Source organism: Panthera uncia, chromosome B4, assembly GCF_023721935.1.
Source record: "Panthera uncia isolate 11264 chromosome B4, Puncia_PCG_1.0, whole genome shotgun sequence".
NCBI lineage: Eukaryota > Metazoa > Chordata > Mammalia > Carnivora > Felidae > Panthera > Panthera uncia.
The window spans coordinates 128736621-128751810 of record NC_064809.1 but is presented as its reverse complement, the minus strand read 5'-3'; the positions used below and the strand labels follow the sequence as shown (position 1 = coordinate 128751810).

Here is a 15190-nt window from a genome sequence, read left to right as displayed (position 1 = left end):
CTCCAATATATATTTTTTTATGTATATCTTGAATCCCCATGGTAGCCCTAAGAGGTAAAATCTTTTTGTTCCCATTTTACAGTTAAAGAAACCAAAATTCATAAAGCTAAGTAACTAGCCCATGGTTACACTGACAATATGTGTTTGAGTCAGGATTAGGAAAACAGATGATGGTAGCCACTGAGCTAATGCCTTACAGATACCCTGTATTCTTACAGATACCCTACCAGTTAGATACTTTTACTACCCCCCACCCCTTTCAAAATGAAGAAACAGACACTTACAATGCTTAAACTTGAACCTGGTCTAACTCCAAAGCTCATATATTACACAGTACATCAGGGCCTTATATGCTTGGGGAGAGGCTGGCGAGCTGTCATTTGAGAAACTTTGCAGGGATGTATCCATTACCCTGGTGAATTGACCAGAGTTCAGAGCCCTCAGCCTTATAGGCAGAGATTTAATTGGGCTGCCTACTGAGAACCAATCCATTTCTCAGGGGCAGACTCACAAGCTCAAGAGGCTTCGTGAAAGATCAGAGGGCCAATGAAAAATGTAACTACATTTGAGGTTCTTACAACCAGTGCATTCTCTCCTTGTAGGCAGACCTCTGTAGGAAGTCAAATTTTAATCCAAAGTTATTTACTAAATATGGAATTGAAGCAAAAGGAAATCACTGGATAAGTTAAGAAGGGCATCTGCCACATAGTAAGGATTCAATAAATCTTAGCTGTTATTATTATTACTAATAGCTATTGACATCAGAGGAGAGAGAAACCATGAATCCCTTAAACTTACATGAAAAGTTTGGGTGTGTACATATGTGCATTTTTCTGGGGAAGAGTCTATATCTCTTAATAAATTAACCAAGTGTTAGTGACCTATAAGAAAAGTTAAGAGCATAAATTCTAGGCAAAATTCTATACAGAATCCTGAACACCTTGATGGATGTAAAATTCAAGTAAAATTTGACTTGGCTTGGTATTCTCCCAGAGCTAAGGCTGTTATGGTATGTTGAAATCTATTTGAATGACATATAACCTCTTAGTTTATGAATCACTTTTAAGGACATTTTCTTCCCATAATATCTTTGCTATATGTTTTCTTAGTACTTTTGCATATTCTGTAATTTATTTCCCCATTTAGTTCATTCCAAATCATCTCCCTTTGGAGATAATATTCTTAACATTCAGGCTCCTCACCTACAGTAATCAGTAATAAGCAGTAGTACCTATTCTCTTTTGTGCATAAGATACCACATCGGTAACAGCAAACAATAATTTGCTAAGAAAACAACATGGCTATCCATCTAAATGTTCCACCTTTCTGTTCTTTAAATTATCTGTAATGGGGTGGGGTTGGATTACTTCCATTAGAGAGAAATTCTGTCTCCTTTTACATTTACCTTTCTGTCAGAACACCTTTCAAAATTTCCTTGAATTGTAACTTCTTTGAAAGTGTGTCACAAAATCTGTATCCAGAAAGATCTAGACCAGGGATACCCAAACTGTCCTCCTCTCTGTTCATTCAACAGTATTTATTCAGTGCCTTTTCCATTATTGGCACTTTCCTAGGCACTGGAATGACAAAGGTGAATAAGGATTTAGTAGGGGACTGAGACCCATGGATTTAAAATCCCAATGTACTATTCTTTGAAAGGAATGTATGGTGGCATGAAAGCACAGACAAGGCAGGCTCTACTCTGTTTCAGAGAATCAGGCAAGGTTTCCAAGAAGGGCTGACACTTGGTGGGTAAGTGGGTAAATGAACAAACAGTGGGAAAAGGGCTTTTGTTTACAGGGAAGTATGTGTGCAAAGGCATCAAGGTGTGAGAGGACTTGGAATAAGAAGAAAGAAAAGATGGGGCGCCTGGGTGGCTCAGTTGGTTAAGCGGCCGACTTCGGCTCAGGTCATGATCTCACAGTCCTTGAGTTCGAGCCCCGCGTCGGGCTCTGTGCTGACAGCTCAGAGACTGGAGCCTGCTTCAGATTCTGTGTCTCGCTCTCTCTCTGACCCTCCCTCGTTCATGCTCTGTCTCTCTCTGTCTCAAAAATAAACATTAAAAACAAATTTAAGGGGCGCCTGGGTGGCGCAGTCGGTTAAGCGTCCGACTTCAGCCGGGTCACGATCTCGCGGTCCGTGAGTTCGAGCCCCGCGTCAGGCTCTCGGCTGATGGCTCGGAGCCTGGAGCCTATTTCCGATTCTGTGTCTCCCTCTCTCTCTGCCCCTCCCCCGTTCATGCTCTGTCTCTCTCTGTCCCAAAAATAAATAAAAAACGTTGAAAAAAAAATTAAAAAAAAAAATTAAAAAAAAAAAAAAAGAAAAGTTGGAGAGGGAAGTAGGAAGGATGACTACAATCGTAGGTCAGTATGTAAATGGCAGATAGGAAGAAGGGAAAGTTGAGGGAGTTTCTTCCTGAGAGCATTCATTTTTTTGTTACAAAGAAGCAGGCATTGTTATCCAAGATGAAGGGACAAGAATGGACAAGGGGGCTTAAGGACACCAACCATGCTCATATAGGAGAACTACTAAGCAGTACTGAGAGACCATCTGTGAGAAGCAGCAACCATAGCTGTTGAAACCTGTCCTCACTCATTTGGCTTTACTCTCCTTGTCTCCCCTTGACAGAAATTTCTAATCGGTCTAACTTGTGGAAGCACTAATCTTTCTATCATCCAATATTCTTGATATTTTTTGTAACTTCCACATCTTATGTTCAAAAAAAATTTTTTTTTATTTTTTTCATGTTTATTTTTGGGAGACAGAGCGTGAGCAAGCGAGGGGCAGAGAGAGAGGGGGAGACACGGAATCCAAAGCAGGCTCTAGGCTCTGAGCTATCAGCACAGAGCCCAATGTGGGGCTCAAACTCACGAACCGTGAGATCACGACCTGAGCCACCCAGACACCCCTCAAAAATGTTTTTGAGGACCCACTGCCTAGGTGCTTGCTACAAACTTAAATCCAGTTTTGTCTGCCCTTAAGGAGCTTAGTGACAGGTAATAGGAGAGAGATTGAGGGGGAATATAACAGGTGAATAATGATAGCACTAAGGGCACAACATGAAAAGTGCATTAGGGAAGTGTAAATATAGTATTTGCAAGTTCGGAGTGCACAGACCTGTTTGATATCATCAGCACCTCAAGCAGCCTGTCTGTATAGAACATAGGATTCTTTTAAGACCTTGAAGAACCACTGGTAATGTAGGATGACCCGGACAATTTAATTCCATTAAAAAAAAGTGGTATCGATCTGTAAGCATTACACAGACAACTCAACTCCAGCTACTTTATCCAGCTGAGATCATTTTATTGCTTTCTACCCCTTCAGCTGCCTTGCAGAAAGCAACCTAACCTTCTTTTTTTAAAGTTTTTATTTATATTCCATTAATTAACATACTGTGCAATATTAGTTTCAGGTGTAGAATTTAGTGACTCAGCAGTTCATACAGCTCCCAGTGCTCATCACTCCTTAATCCCCATCACCTATTTAATCCATCCCCCCCCCTTCCTTCTGGTAGCCATCAGTTTGTTATTTAAATCTTTTTTTTTTTTTAAGGTTATTTATTTTGGCAGAGAGCATGAGCAGGGGAGGGGCAGAGAGAGGGAATCCCAAGCAGGCTCCACGCTGTCAGCACAGAGCCCCACACGGGGCCTGAACCGACGAACCGACGAACCGACAAACCGTGAGATCGTGACCTGAGCTGAAATCAAGAGTCAGACTGGGCCACCCAGGCACTCCCATCAGTTTGCTTGCTATAGTTAAGAGTCTGTTTCTTGGTTTACTTGTCTTTTTCCCCCATTTGCTCATTTGTTTCTTAAATTCCACATATGAGGGGCGCCTGGGTGGCGCAGTCGGTTGGGCGTCCGACTTCAGCCAGGTCACGATCTCGCGGTCTGTGAGTTCGAGCCCCGCGTCGGGCTCTGGGCTGATGGCTCGGAGCCTGGAGCCTGTTTCCGATTCTGTGTCTCCCTCTCTCTCTGCCCCTCCCCCGTTCATGCTCTGTCTCTCTCTGTCCCAAAAATAAATAAAAAACGTTGAAAAAAAAATTAAAAAAAAAAAAATTCCACATATGAGTGATCATATGGTATTTGTCTTTCTCTGACTAACTTATTTTGCTTAGCATAACACTCTCTAGCTCCCTCGACATTGTTGCAAATGGCACTACTGGGTATTTACCTAGAGGATACAAAAATACTACATAGAAGGAAGACATGCGCCCTGATTTTTATAGCATCGACAACAGCCAAATTATGGAAAGAGCTCAAATGTCCACTAACTGATGAATGGGTAAAGCGGATGTGGTCTATAGCTTTCTGACTTTTTTTTTAAGTTTATTTATTTTGAAAGCAATAGAGACAGAGCAAGTGGAGGAGGGGCAGAGAGAGAAGAAGAAGAATCTCAAGCAGGCTCCACACCAGCACAGAGCCTGGTGCAGGGCTTGAACTCACAAACTGTGAGATCATGACCTGAGCTGAAACCAAGAGTCAGCCGCTTAACCAGCTGAGCCACCCAGGAACCCCAAGCCTTCTGACTTAACTGCTGTCAGTCTCAACTTTCTGGCTGCTGCTTTCTTGATAGTGGTTCACTTCAAAATTAACGATCTGTGTTTGTTCCAACGTTGGACCTGCTGAATCTTAACCAATCCTAACAGCCCCAGCCAGGGATCTTCCGGTCCTAACCCCCGAAACCATTTAATCGAGCAGCAGTTTATAATAGCAGATTCCTTTCCCAAAGAGCTTCTTATCCTCACTACCCTACAATCTATTTAACCTCATGCCAGTCAGCCACATCCTTACTACACCATGCTCATGCTTCGAGTAACTAGAATTCTCAACACCTTCATGGAACAAGCAGAATTTAAAATGACTTGTAACCATATTCTCCCAAAGCTGAGGTTATTATGCTACGTCACAGTTTATTTTGATCAAGTATAACCTATTAGTTTATATTCAGTTCCCCTTCTTGATGATTTCAAGGCCTAGGTTTTCTTCTGCGTCAGCTGGGAAGATTATGTGGGGGTTTTTTTTCTCCTCCATTCTGTTGACATGGTATGTTACACTGATGATTTTCCTATGTTGAACCACTCTTGTATTCCTAAGGCATATCCTACTTGTTCATGATGTATAATCCTTCTAATATGCTGCTGGATTTGGTTTGCTAGTGTTTTAGTAAGGATTTTTGCACTTGGTTTTTGTAAAGCATCCACTATTAGGGTTATTAAGAACCTTTCACTTCTTGCCAAGGAAGTGTCAGTCCCCTAGTGAGTAGATCTCTCATGGTGAGCATCAATAATATTTGTAACTACTTTGAAATCATATATCTTTTTAATCCATATGATCAAATGTAGTAAAAACTCATCTGTTCTGGAACTTATTTTAGAAGAATAAACTTTAGGCTTAAGTAATAAAGACACAGATATTTCCAAGATTATTCTCACTGAAAATTCATAATGAGCGCAACATTGAAGGCTTCCAACATACAGTTAATGACTAAGAAGGAAGTTCTCAATCTGCTCTCATTTACATCATGTCCTCATAGGGATAACTGGGTATTTTTTATTCATTAGACTAGAATAGTGCTTGGGACATAGTAGGCCATTAATAAATATTTCTGATAAGTGAATGAACAAGTTCAATCTTTGTATTTTATAAAGAAGAAAAATCACTTACCCCCAAGAATTATCCTAAGACAGTGAATAATGTTTTATTTGTGTTTTGTCCTTTTAAAAAATTAATCAAAACATAAACAGTTCATCATAGGACTCTCAAAAGCCTGAAGTGGATGGCAATGGGGTACACAGCAGCTCCAAACCCTACCCCACTCTATAGTTAACAAATGAGCCTCTGCTTGCTTAGAACACACACCAATCCCATCCCCTGCTGTTCTCCACAGAAAAATTCCCTCCTTATTGCAGATTTTACTGTATATAGTCCATATGATAAAACCTGAAAAAGTGTAGGGGCACCTGCATGGCTCAGTCTGTTAAGTGTCTGACTTCGGCTCAGGTCATGATCTCACAGTTCATGAGTTCGAGCCCCTTATCAGGCTCCACACTGACAGTGCAGAGCCTGCTTGGGATTCTCTTTCTCTCTCCCTTTCTCTCTCTCTGCCACTCCCCCACTTGTGCTCTGTCTCTCAAAATAAATAAATAAACTTAAAAAAAATCCTGAAAAGGTGTTTATTAATTCAGTTTTCAGGCAGACCCCAAAAAACCCATCGGGGGACACATTCTGGCTCATGCTTCAACAACAAGAATAAGCTTAAGAAAAGGAAGAGGAGAACTGAGAATTGCCAAGATTTATGACAGGTAAATATTTTCTTTTCTTTTCTTTCCTTTTTTTTTTTTTTTTTTTTTGGTTTATTTTTTGAGAGAGAGAGAGCACAAGCTGGGGAGGGGTAGAGAGAGGGAAAGAGAAATCCCAAGCAGCCTTCGTGCTGTCAGTGCAGAGCCGGATGTAAGGCTCCATCTCACAAACCATGAGGTCATGACCTGAGCTGAAACCAAGAGTCAGACGCTTAACTGAGCCACCCAGGCGCCCAATATTTTCTGATTTTTAATCAGATTCTTGGGCATATGGCATTAAATAGAATTGCCTCTCCTAAGGGGCTGTAATTATGCCACTGGCAGATACTACATGCTTGAATTTCCTTCTCAGAAAGTATTCAATTCATTGTGACGTCCCTACTATGGACTAGGTTCTAGGGATTCAGAGATTCTGTTGACACATAGACTTGGTCCCTGGCCTCCCAAAGTTACAGTAAACCTAGATAATGAAAGAATCAATTCCAACCAAATTGTGTCCATGCAGGGAAAGCACAGAGTATGATAGAGATATATTATTCTCCTTTCTTCTGCTAGGTTTTGTTTTGTTTTTAGGTTTCAGTTTAAACATCCCTTCCTCAGGGAATCTTTCCCTAACCCTTACAGTCTAGGCTGTACCCTTTACTGTACTATATATTCTTTTGTGGTACTTCACGTATTTAATGAAAAATTATAAACAATAAATTTTTTTTAATTTTTTTTTAACGTTTATTTATTTTTGAGACAGAGAGAGAGCATGAACAGGGGAGGGTCAGAGAAAGAGGGAGACACAGAATCTGAAACAGGCTCCAGGCTCTGAGCTGTCAGCACAGAACCCGACGTGGGGCTCGAACCCACAGACTGTGAGATCATGACCTGAGCCCAAGTCGGTCTCTCAACCGACTGAGCCACCCAGGCGCCCCAAACAATAAATTTTTACAGAGAGACATACTACATACCAGCTATTTGAGGTTCTGGGGATAGAACAATGACTAAAACAAAAAGATAAGGCCCTACCATCATAGAGCTTATATTCCATTGGTAATGATTTATATAATGTATCTCATCCTTGCTAGACAGCAAATTCCCCAAGGATAGAGACACGATTCTCTTGCTCACTGCTGTATTCCATCAGTGCCTGAGATGTAATACGTGTGCAGTATTTGTGACTGATTTATTAGCCAACCCTGAGCAACAAGGCGAAGATTTGTAATAACTCTACCCAAAGGAGGAAAAATCAGCAAAAGGAAATCACATGAGCTCTTAATCTGGTTTTTGCCATGTATCACGGTACTTATTATGAGCTGTCATCGAATAAACATTAAATAATCAGTTCTCCCATTTATCTGATTTTCATTTAGACCATTTTTTCATGACCCGTCCCTATAAGCTATAATATACAAATTCTGTGTTTTATGAAGCTTCAGCAATCTAAATGTTCTTTATTGAATTAAATAGGTAGTAGGATTTTTCCATCTTTTCACAGATATAAATTTCTTGGTCTGCATCTTAGACAGATTGCTGTGCTTAGAACTTTCCCTAAACACTTTTTACTCTGAATTACATCAGCTGGCTACATGTACCTCTCCCTCACAACAGGAACTGAGTCTGGTTCACCAGTGTCCCCAGCACCTAATATGGTATGTGGCACATAGTAGGAACTCAATTACTATTTGTTGAATTAACAAATGAATGAACTCCATCTATATGTTCAATCATTTGCATATTTTTTTTTTTAATTTTTTAATGTTTATTTGTTTGTGAGACAGAGAGAGACAGAACATGAAGGGGGGAGGGTCAGAGAGAGGGAGACACAGAATCTGAAACAGGCTCCGGGCTCTGAGTTATGAGCACAGAGCCCAACGTGGGGCTCGAACTCACAGACCGTGAGATCATGACCTGAGCCGAAGTCGGACGCTTAACCGACTGAGCCACCCAGGCGCCCCTCATTTGCATATTTTATCAGATCCTCCCTATTTGTAGGAACAAGTAACTCCTGCAGTCCTACAGTCTTGAGAGAATACTAGGGTTCTGCATACTCAATAAAGGGTAATTAAAGTTATCATAGAGGTTAGTAATGTCAAATTTCCATAAATTTGAATAAAAACACCAAAACTAGATCATAGCTTAAAATGTCAAAACTTAATTTGCTATGCAGCTTGTCCTCCCTTCTTTCTGGTCCCTAAAGATTTCCCACAAAGAATTCTTGACTTTAAAGGAAACTTTTTGGTTGAGAAGTTGATGATGCTAATAATAATGGTAGCTAATACCCATTGAGTGGCTGCCAAGTCCTGGGCTTTGCACTAAGTGCTTTATATATATATATTTCATCACTTATAACAACAACCCTAAGAGATGGAAGTCATTATCCATAGTTTCCACATGAGGAAACAGGTAACCATTGCCTCTCTACAGTCCATTCCATTTTTTTAAACTCTATTCATTTTGAGAGAGAGAGAGAGAGAGCACAAGCAAGGGAGGGGCAGAGAGAGAGAATCCCAAGCAGGCTCCCAACTGTCAGTGCAGAGTCCGATGCGGGCCTCAAACCCATGAACTGTGAGATCATGGCCTGAGCCGAAATCAAGAGTCAGACGCTTGAATGACTGAGCCACCCAGGCGCCCCTACAGTCTATTTTAAACATAGAAGCCAGAGCGAACCTTTGTAAAATTAAGTCAGATCATATCTGTCCTCTGCTTTAAACCCTCCACTGGCTCCCCATTTTAACTCACAATAAAAGCTCAAGTCTCTGCAGTGGTTTACAGAGCACTATGTAAATATCCCTATCCTGTTTCCCCTGTTCTCCCCCTTCTCACAGCACTGCAACCCCAGAGGGCACTTTGCTGTTAGAAACATGCCAGGCACACTTCTACTTTAGGGGCCTTGCACTTAGTGTTATCCCTGCCTGGAATACTCTTTCCCCACATAGCCCTCATTCTGGTAACCAGTCTCTCCTCCTTCAAGTCTTTGATCAAATGTTACCTTCTCCACAATACCTGTCTAGATCTCCCTATTTAAAATCGCAACTCCTCCCAGTTCCCACACTTCTGTCTCCCTCACCCAGCTCTATTTTTTCTTTCCCCATAACACTCATCATCTTCGAACATACTACATAATGTATTTATTATGTTCATTATTTATTATCCATTTCTTCTTGCCAAATATAAGTTCCACAGGGCAGGAATCTTTGTCTATTTTTTTCACTTCTAGATCTCAAGTGCCTACAATAAGGATATAGCAGGTCCTCAATAAATATTTTCTTAATGAGTAAATGAATGGACTCCCCCGAAATCAATCAATAAAGATTGGAATCAGGATTAGAATCTGTGCTGTCTGAATCTAGGGCTGACACCTTTATTTATTTCTTTTTCTTTTTTTTTTTTAAGTTTATTTATTTTGAGAAAGAGAGAGAGCATGCATGAGCAGGGGAAGGGCAAGAGACAGGGGGAGAGAGAGAATCCCAAGCAGGCTCCATGCTGTCAGCACTGAGCCTGACATGGGGCTCAAACTCACAGAATATGAGATTATGAAATCAAGAGTCAGACACCCAGCTAACTAAGCCACCCAGGCACCCCTAAGGCCGACACTTTTAATCTTACACCATTTTTTAATTTGTTGAAGATGATCTATTTAGGACAGTCATAGCTAGTCCCATGGCCTCAGCTACTACTTTATACAGATGTAGTAGAAAGGCATTTCCTGTTCAGAAAAAAAACACAAAATTCTCAAGGAATTGAACAGAAAGGAGTTATCAGAAGAATTCTCAGATGTACAGGAGTGACTACAAAAAGGGACTCAGTTCTTTCCGTAGGATGTCACTATAGTTATTACTCCCATAAGTAACTATTGCTGGCCCCCAAGTATACATTATTCTCCCTTTAAAGCTTTTGAATCAAGAAAAACCCCATTTATTTTATTCTACTTAGCATATCTGAGGTCAGTGGACAGTAGAAACAAAGAATCCCACTGAATTCAAAGGAAAAACAAATTTTAAATAATTACCAAAAATTGAAAAGGTACCCAAATGGTCAAGTTTCTGAAGTAATTTTTTTTTCTGTTTCTAGAACAGAATAAAAAAAACACCAGTTCAACTTTGTAGATAGCTTGCGAGGCTTCCCTCTTTCTCATCTCCTTATCTTCCTGCCACTTGTAAGTGGCCAGCTGAGTATTTGCCATCAAACATTCTTTTCTGATTCTGTTCAGGCCTTTTTAGCAGCTGTAGTTTTAGCTTAGCAAGCCTTATTTATAGCCCATTTGCTATCCTCAGGGGACCCCCCCCCCGCTATTTCCTAAGGGAAGTAACCTCACCCATAGGGTGCTCAGAGTGTATAGTCTAATCTCTACCCCTCTAACAAAACAAAACAAAACAAAACAAAACAAAACAAAACAAAAACCAAAAACCAACTTTGAGAGGTATTTTAGTCTAGTGGTTAAGAACATGACATTTGGGGGCGTGGGTTAAGCATCTTGCTCTTGATTTCAGCTCAGGTCACGATCTCATGGTTCGTGAGTTCAAGCCCCACATCAGGTTCTGCCCTGACAACACAGAGCCTGCATTGGATTCTCTCTCTGTCTCTCTCTCTGCCCCTCTGCCACTTGTTCTCTCTCTCTCTCTCTCAAAAAAAAAAAAAAAAAGAACATGAGCTTTGGAGTCAAATACTTTAGTCTCTAATCTGGCATCATCATTTACCAGCAGTGTGCCCCCTGGTTACTTCTCTCTGAACCTCAATCTTCTCTGTAAAATGTGGATAATAATACATACCCAAGGGTTCTCATAAGATTTAAGTAAAATAATATAAAGGAGCCTGTAGTAAATTAGTAAATATTTAATAAATGAAAGCTATTAATATTACTAAACAGTCACCACGACTTGGATATAATAACAGCACAAAGTAGCAGTAGGCTCTTTCTCTTGTGATCAGTGATTTTCAAATTTTTATTTCTTGTTTATTAACCTTTTACTCAAGCTTTAGATATTCACTTCCAACTGCTTACAGAACTCCTCTACAGGAGTATCCCACAGGTACTTTAAACAGAACATATCTAAAGCTAACTTCTTAGTCTTCTCTTTCTTATCTACAAAACAAGTATCTCCATTCCAATTTTTTATTCATGCTATTCCCTCTACTTGGAATACCACTCAATTCTGCCTCAAAAGCCTCTAGAGGCTTATCTATGAGGCCTTCCCTAATCAACCTAGTTGGGATAATGCCTCCTCTCTTCAGAGTTCTATAATATATATATTGACTTTATGAAATTTACCTTACTTTGCATATCTGTCATTTGTCATAGTTCCACCTGTTAGACTTTTTTTTTTCTTTTTTTTTTTTTTTTTTTTTTTTTTTTTTGAGAGAGAGAGAGAGAGGGCACAAGTGAGCAAGGGAGAGAGAGAGAAGCAGGGTTTGTGCTCACCCAAAGCAGGGCTCAAACTCACTCATCCCAAAGCGGGGCTCATGCTCATGAACTGTGAGATCGTGACCTGAAACAAATTCTCATGCTTAACTGACTGAGCCACCCAGGCGCCCCTCACCTGGTAGACTGTCTATTTTTGTGAAATCTGTAAGATCTAGTATATAATAAGGTATGATTTTCATAAGCTTAAAAACATTACTTTCTTGGAAGTAAATATAAAACATATGTCAAAGTCTTGTTTCAACTCCTTAATTGATGAAGAAATTGATTCAAAGGATAATTTGACAGAGATTTACGTAGTCAATCAAAGGAGTGATGAAATAAATTTGCAAATAGATGGAAAACTGGTTAGTATCCTACAAGGTGATAAATTATAACATTTGAAGTTGTCTTTTCTACTGGAGGGAAATCAGTTGCTTCTCTACACAATGATTCCAGTGCTATAGCGTGGCATCATTTGCATTACCCTCAGACAAAACTCATCTCCATTGCTATCGTTTTTCTACAAATTAACCTTGACTCCTACAGTGTTGTAGAATAAATTAAAAGGTAAAAATTTAAAGACCATACAATCACATACAAATATGAAATGTCAAAGATTTTATTTAACTCATTAATTAATGCAGGAACCAATACAATTTTATAACCAGATCAAAGAAAAAATCAAATGAGCACACATATGGAGCCAAATGAGGAATGCTAACATGAATTATAAATTGATCAAAAGCAGGTCAGTATCCATAGGACAATAATCCATTGTAGTCCTCCTCATACAATTTACATTTCTATGGACAAGAATAATTTGTATTACTCTTGGTTACCTACAATTTACAAAGTTGTAAATAGCTCAAAGACAATGGAAGGCAGGGTCCTCACAGAACTGGGGAACTGGGAAGGGTGTCCTGGGCAACCTACTTTTCTTTTCTTTTCTTTTTTCTTTTTTTTAATGTTTATTTTTATTTTTTATTTTTTTTTAATTTTTCTAATGTTTGTTTATTCTTGAGACAGAGACAGAGCGCGAACAGGGGAGGGGCAGAGAGAGAGGGAGACACAGAATCTGAAACAGGCTCCAGGCTCTGAGCTGTCAGCACAGAGCCTGATGCGGGGCTCGAACCCACGAACTGTGAGATCATGACCTGAGCCGAAGTCGGACGCTCAACCGACTGAGCCACCCAGGCGCCCCTTAATGTTTATTTTTGAGAGAGAAAGAGAAAGTGAGAGAGAGACAGAGTGTGAGTGGAGGAGGGGCAGAGAGAGAGGGACACACAGAATCCAAAGCAGGCTCCAGGCTCTGAGCTCTGAGCTGTCTTCACAGAGCCTGACGTGGGGCTCAAATCCATGGACCGCAAGATCATGACCTGAGCCCAAGTCAGACAGACGCTCAGTTGACTGAGCCACCCAAGCACCCCAACCTATTTTTCCACTGAAGGCCCTCAGTAATCTTTCAGTTCACTTCAAAACCTTTCACAATTTTCCCCTGCGTTAGTTTAGTCAGTAGAAATGTGCACATCCCTTTCAAATCGGGGCCCCTAAAGGTCTGCTACACAATGCCTGAGAGTATACTAAAAGAACCCCCTAGTTATTCCTTCTGCCTATTTCCAAGTTTGGGGTAATTTTTCTTGATATTCAGAACCTTGCAAATGGAAGTTGTTCAGTAAGTGTGAGAGTTGATAATACTTGTGGGTAAATTTCTGTAGTCCACATTTAGCTCTAGCAACTCTGAAATGTCTCTGGAGACTCAGACTGATAGGAGTGTGATGCCTGTGACATGAATATGGTATTTATAGAAATGGAGCTTTTTATAAACTTCTGTTCCCTTGTATTCTGTTAGCCCCGAGATGCCTGAAAATGAAGCCACCTTCGCAATAACTGCTGGAGGAATTGGGGATGCCAAGGAGTAGGTGGCGAATTGATGCAAATTGCTTCTTAGTGCTTATTAGGAGCTAAAGAAATGGCAAAGCAGTCTCAAATTTCAGGTCTCGAAGTAAGAGTTTGTTTTTTTCATGTGTTATTGTTAAAGGAAAGTCAGCAAAAGAAATGTTAATCTTACATTTACGCTAAAAGTCTCTGATGTGTAATGACTGTACATTGAATGTCAATTCAGGAATATATATAAACTATTGAAATATATATAAACCTATTGAAAACTAGAAGGGATAACTGATCCCCTCACTTTAGTGTCCAAAGTGAGACACTAAACAGATGGAAAACGTGAGTTCGAAAATGTCCCATTCCCTCTTGAACACTTAACAGAGATAGATACACATCCAAAGGAGGGAACCGTTTAAGGAAGGAATGTTTACAGGACACACACAAAAGTTTTTGTTGTATTTACAGCATTAAATTGTATATTCACCTTTAGCAACAGAAAGGAAATATTAAACTAAATTTTAAACCATTTGACTTTTTGACAAGTTGAAATTACTTTTAAAAAACGTGTTTTTTAGATTTTTTTATTTTTTACAAACATTTTTTATTGGGAAGATAAAGAGGAAGGTAACTAGGAACTCTATAGTTCGGGGTAATCAATAGTGCATGAGTTTTATATTTTAAGTTTGGGGTAGAGAATTCAAAATATTAAAAAGATATATTAAAGTTAATTTCATGTAAAATTTCTGAGTACTAATTTTAGAAATGTACAAAAAAATACTGTTTTTCTGTGACACAAAAATAAAATGTAGTTTTCAAAATGAATGTATGATTGAAAGTATTTACAAATTAAAATACTAGCAATATTTACAACGACAGTCTTTACTGACCACAAAAAGATTTCATAGCTTATGTTGCATCACTTCACATGAAAATACAAGTATCGAAAGTACCATTTGTTACACAAGGTATTGGATTATCCATTGTCATTCGCTCACCAATGCTTGGAGCCAAAAGATGTACAAGGAAAGTATGATTCCTGTCCTCAAAGAATGTGAACACTAGTTAAGATACTAGTGTTAAAATACTAATAGTTGTGAAAGAATGAGAGAGAGCAAGTGATTATATAATTAATCAGTAGTGTGGTCTTGGATTACAGGATTGCAAAAATGGGAGAGGAAAGGTTAAGCTGTGGGACAGCATGTGCAAAGTCAGAGAAGCTGGGATTTGGAAACAGAGACCAGCCTGACAAGCAGAAATTGTTCAGAGTGGTGTACTGGGAAATAAGAGCTTTTTTTTTTTTTTTTTTTTTTACTTTTTTTAAACCACAGAAGCTGCTTCTCTGAATAAGCAGAGACAAAGTCATCTAGGAGCAGATTTTCTGTATTCAGCAAAGTCAAATGGCTTCTTTTGGTATACAAATATAAATGCATACTTTTGTCCTGGGGAAGGGAAGATTTTGTTACTTGATAAAAACTGAATAACAACTAAAGATACCACGGTATGTGGAGCCCTGGAGGGGAATGGACTAATTTATGTAGACGCCCAGAGCCTTTTTGGTAGGAAAGGAAATAAAAGTCCCAAGACTGGAAATTCAGAAAAATTTTCTG

The 15190-nt window shown here is 39.5% G+C and overlaps 1 protein-coding gene across 1 annotated transcript in view; it reads left to right on the top strand.

Annotated features, from left to right (window-relative positions):
* The window catches only part of DMC1 (DNA meiotic recombinase 1), a 42740-nt gene extending 28307 nt beyond the window's left edge, over positions 1-14433 (top strand). The window contains exons 13-14 of the mRNA XM_049626364.1: positions 6191-6307; positions 13543-14433. Of these exons, the coding sequence (XP_049482321.1) occupies positions 6191-6307; positions 13543-13612 (187 nt within the window). The 3' untranslated portion in view covers positions 13613-14433. The remainder of the gene's footprint in view (positions 1-6190; positions 6308-13542) is intronic.
* Positions 14434-15190: the final 757 nt, after the last annotated feature.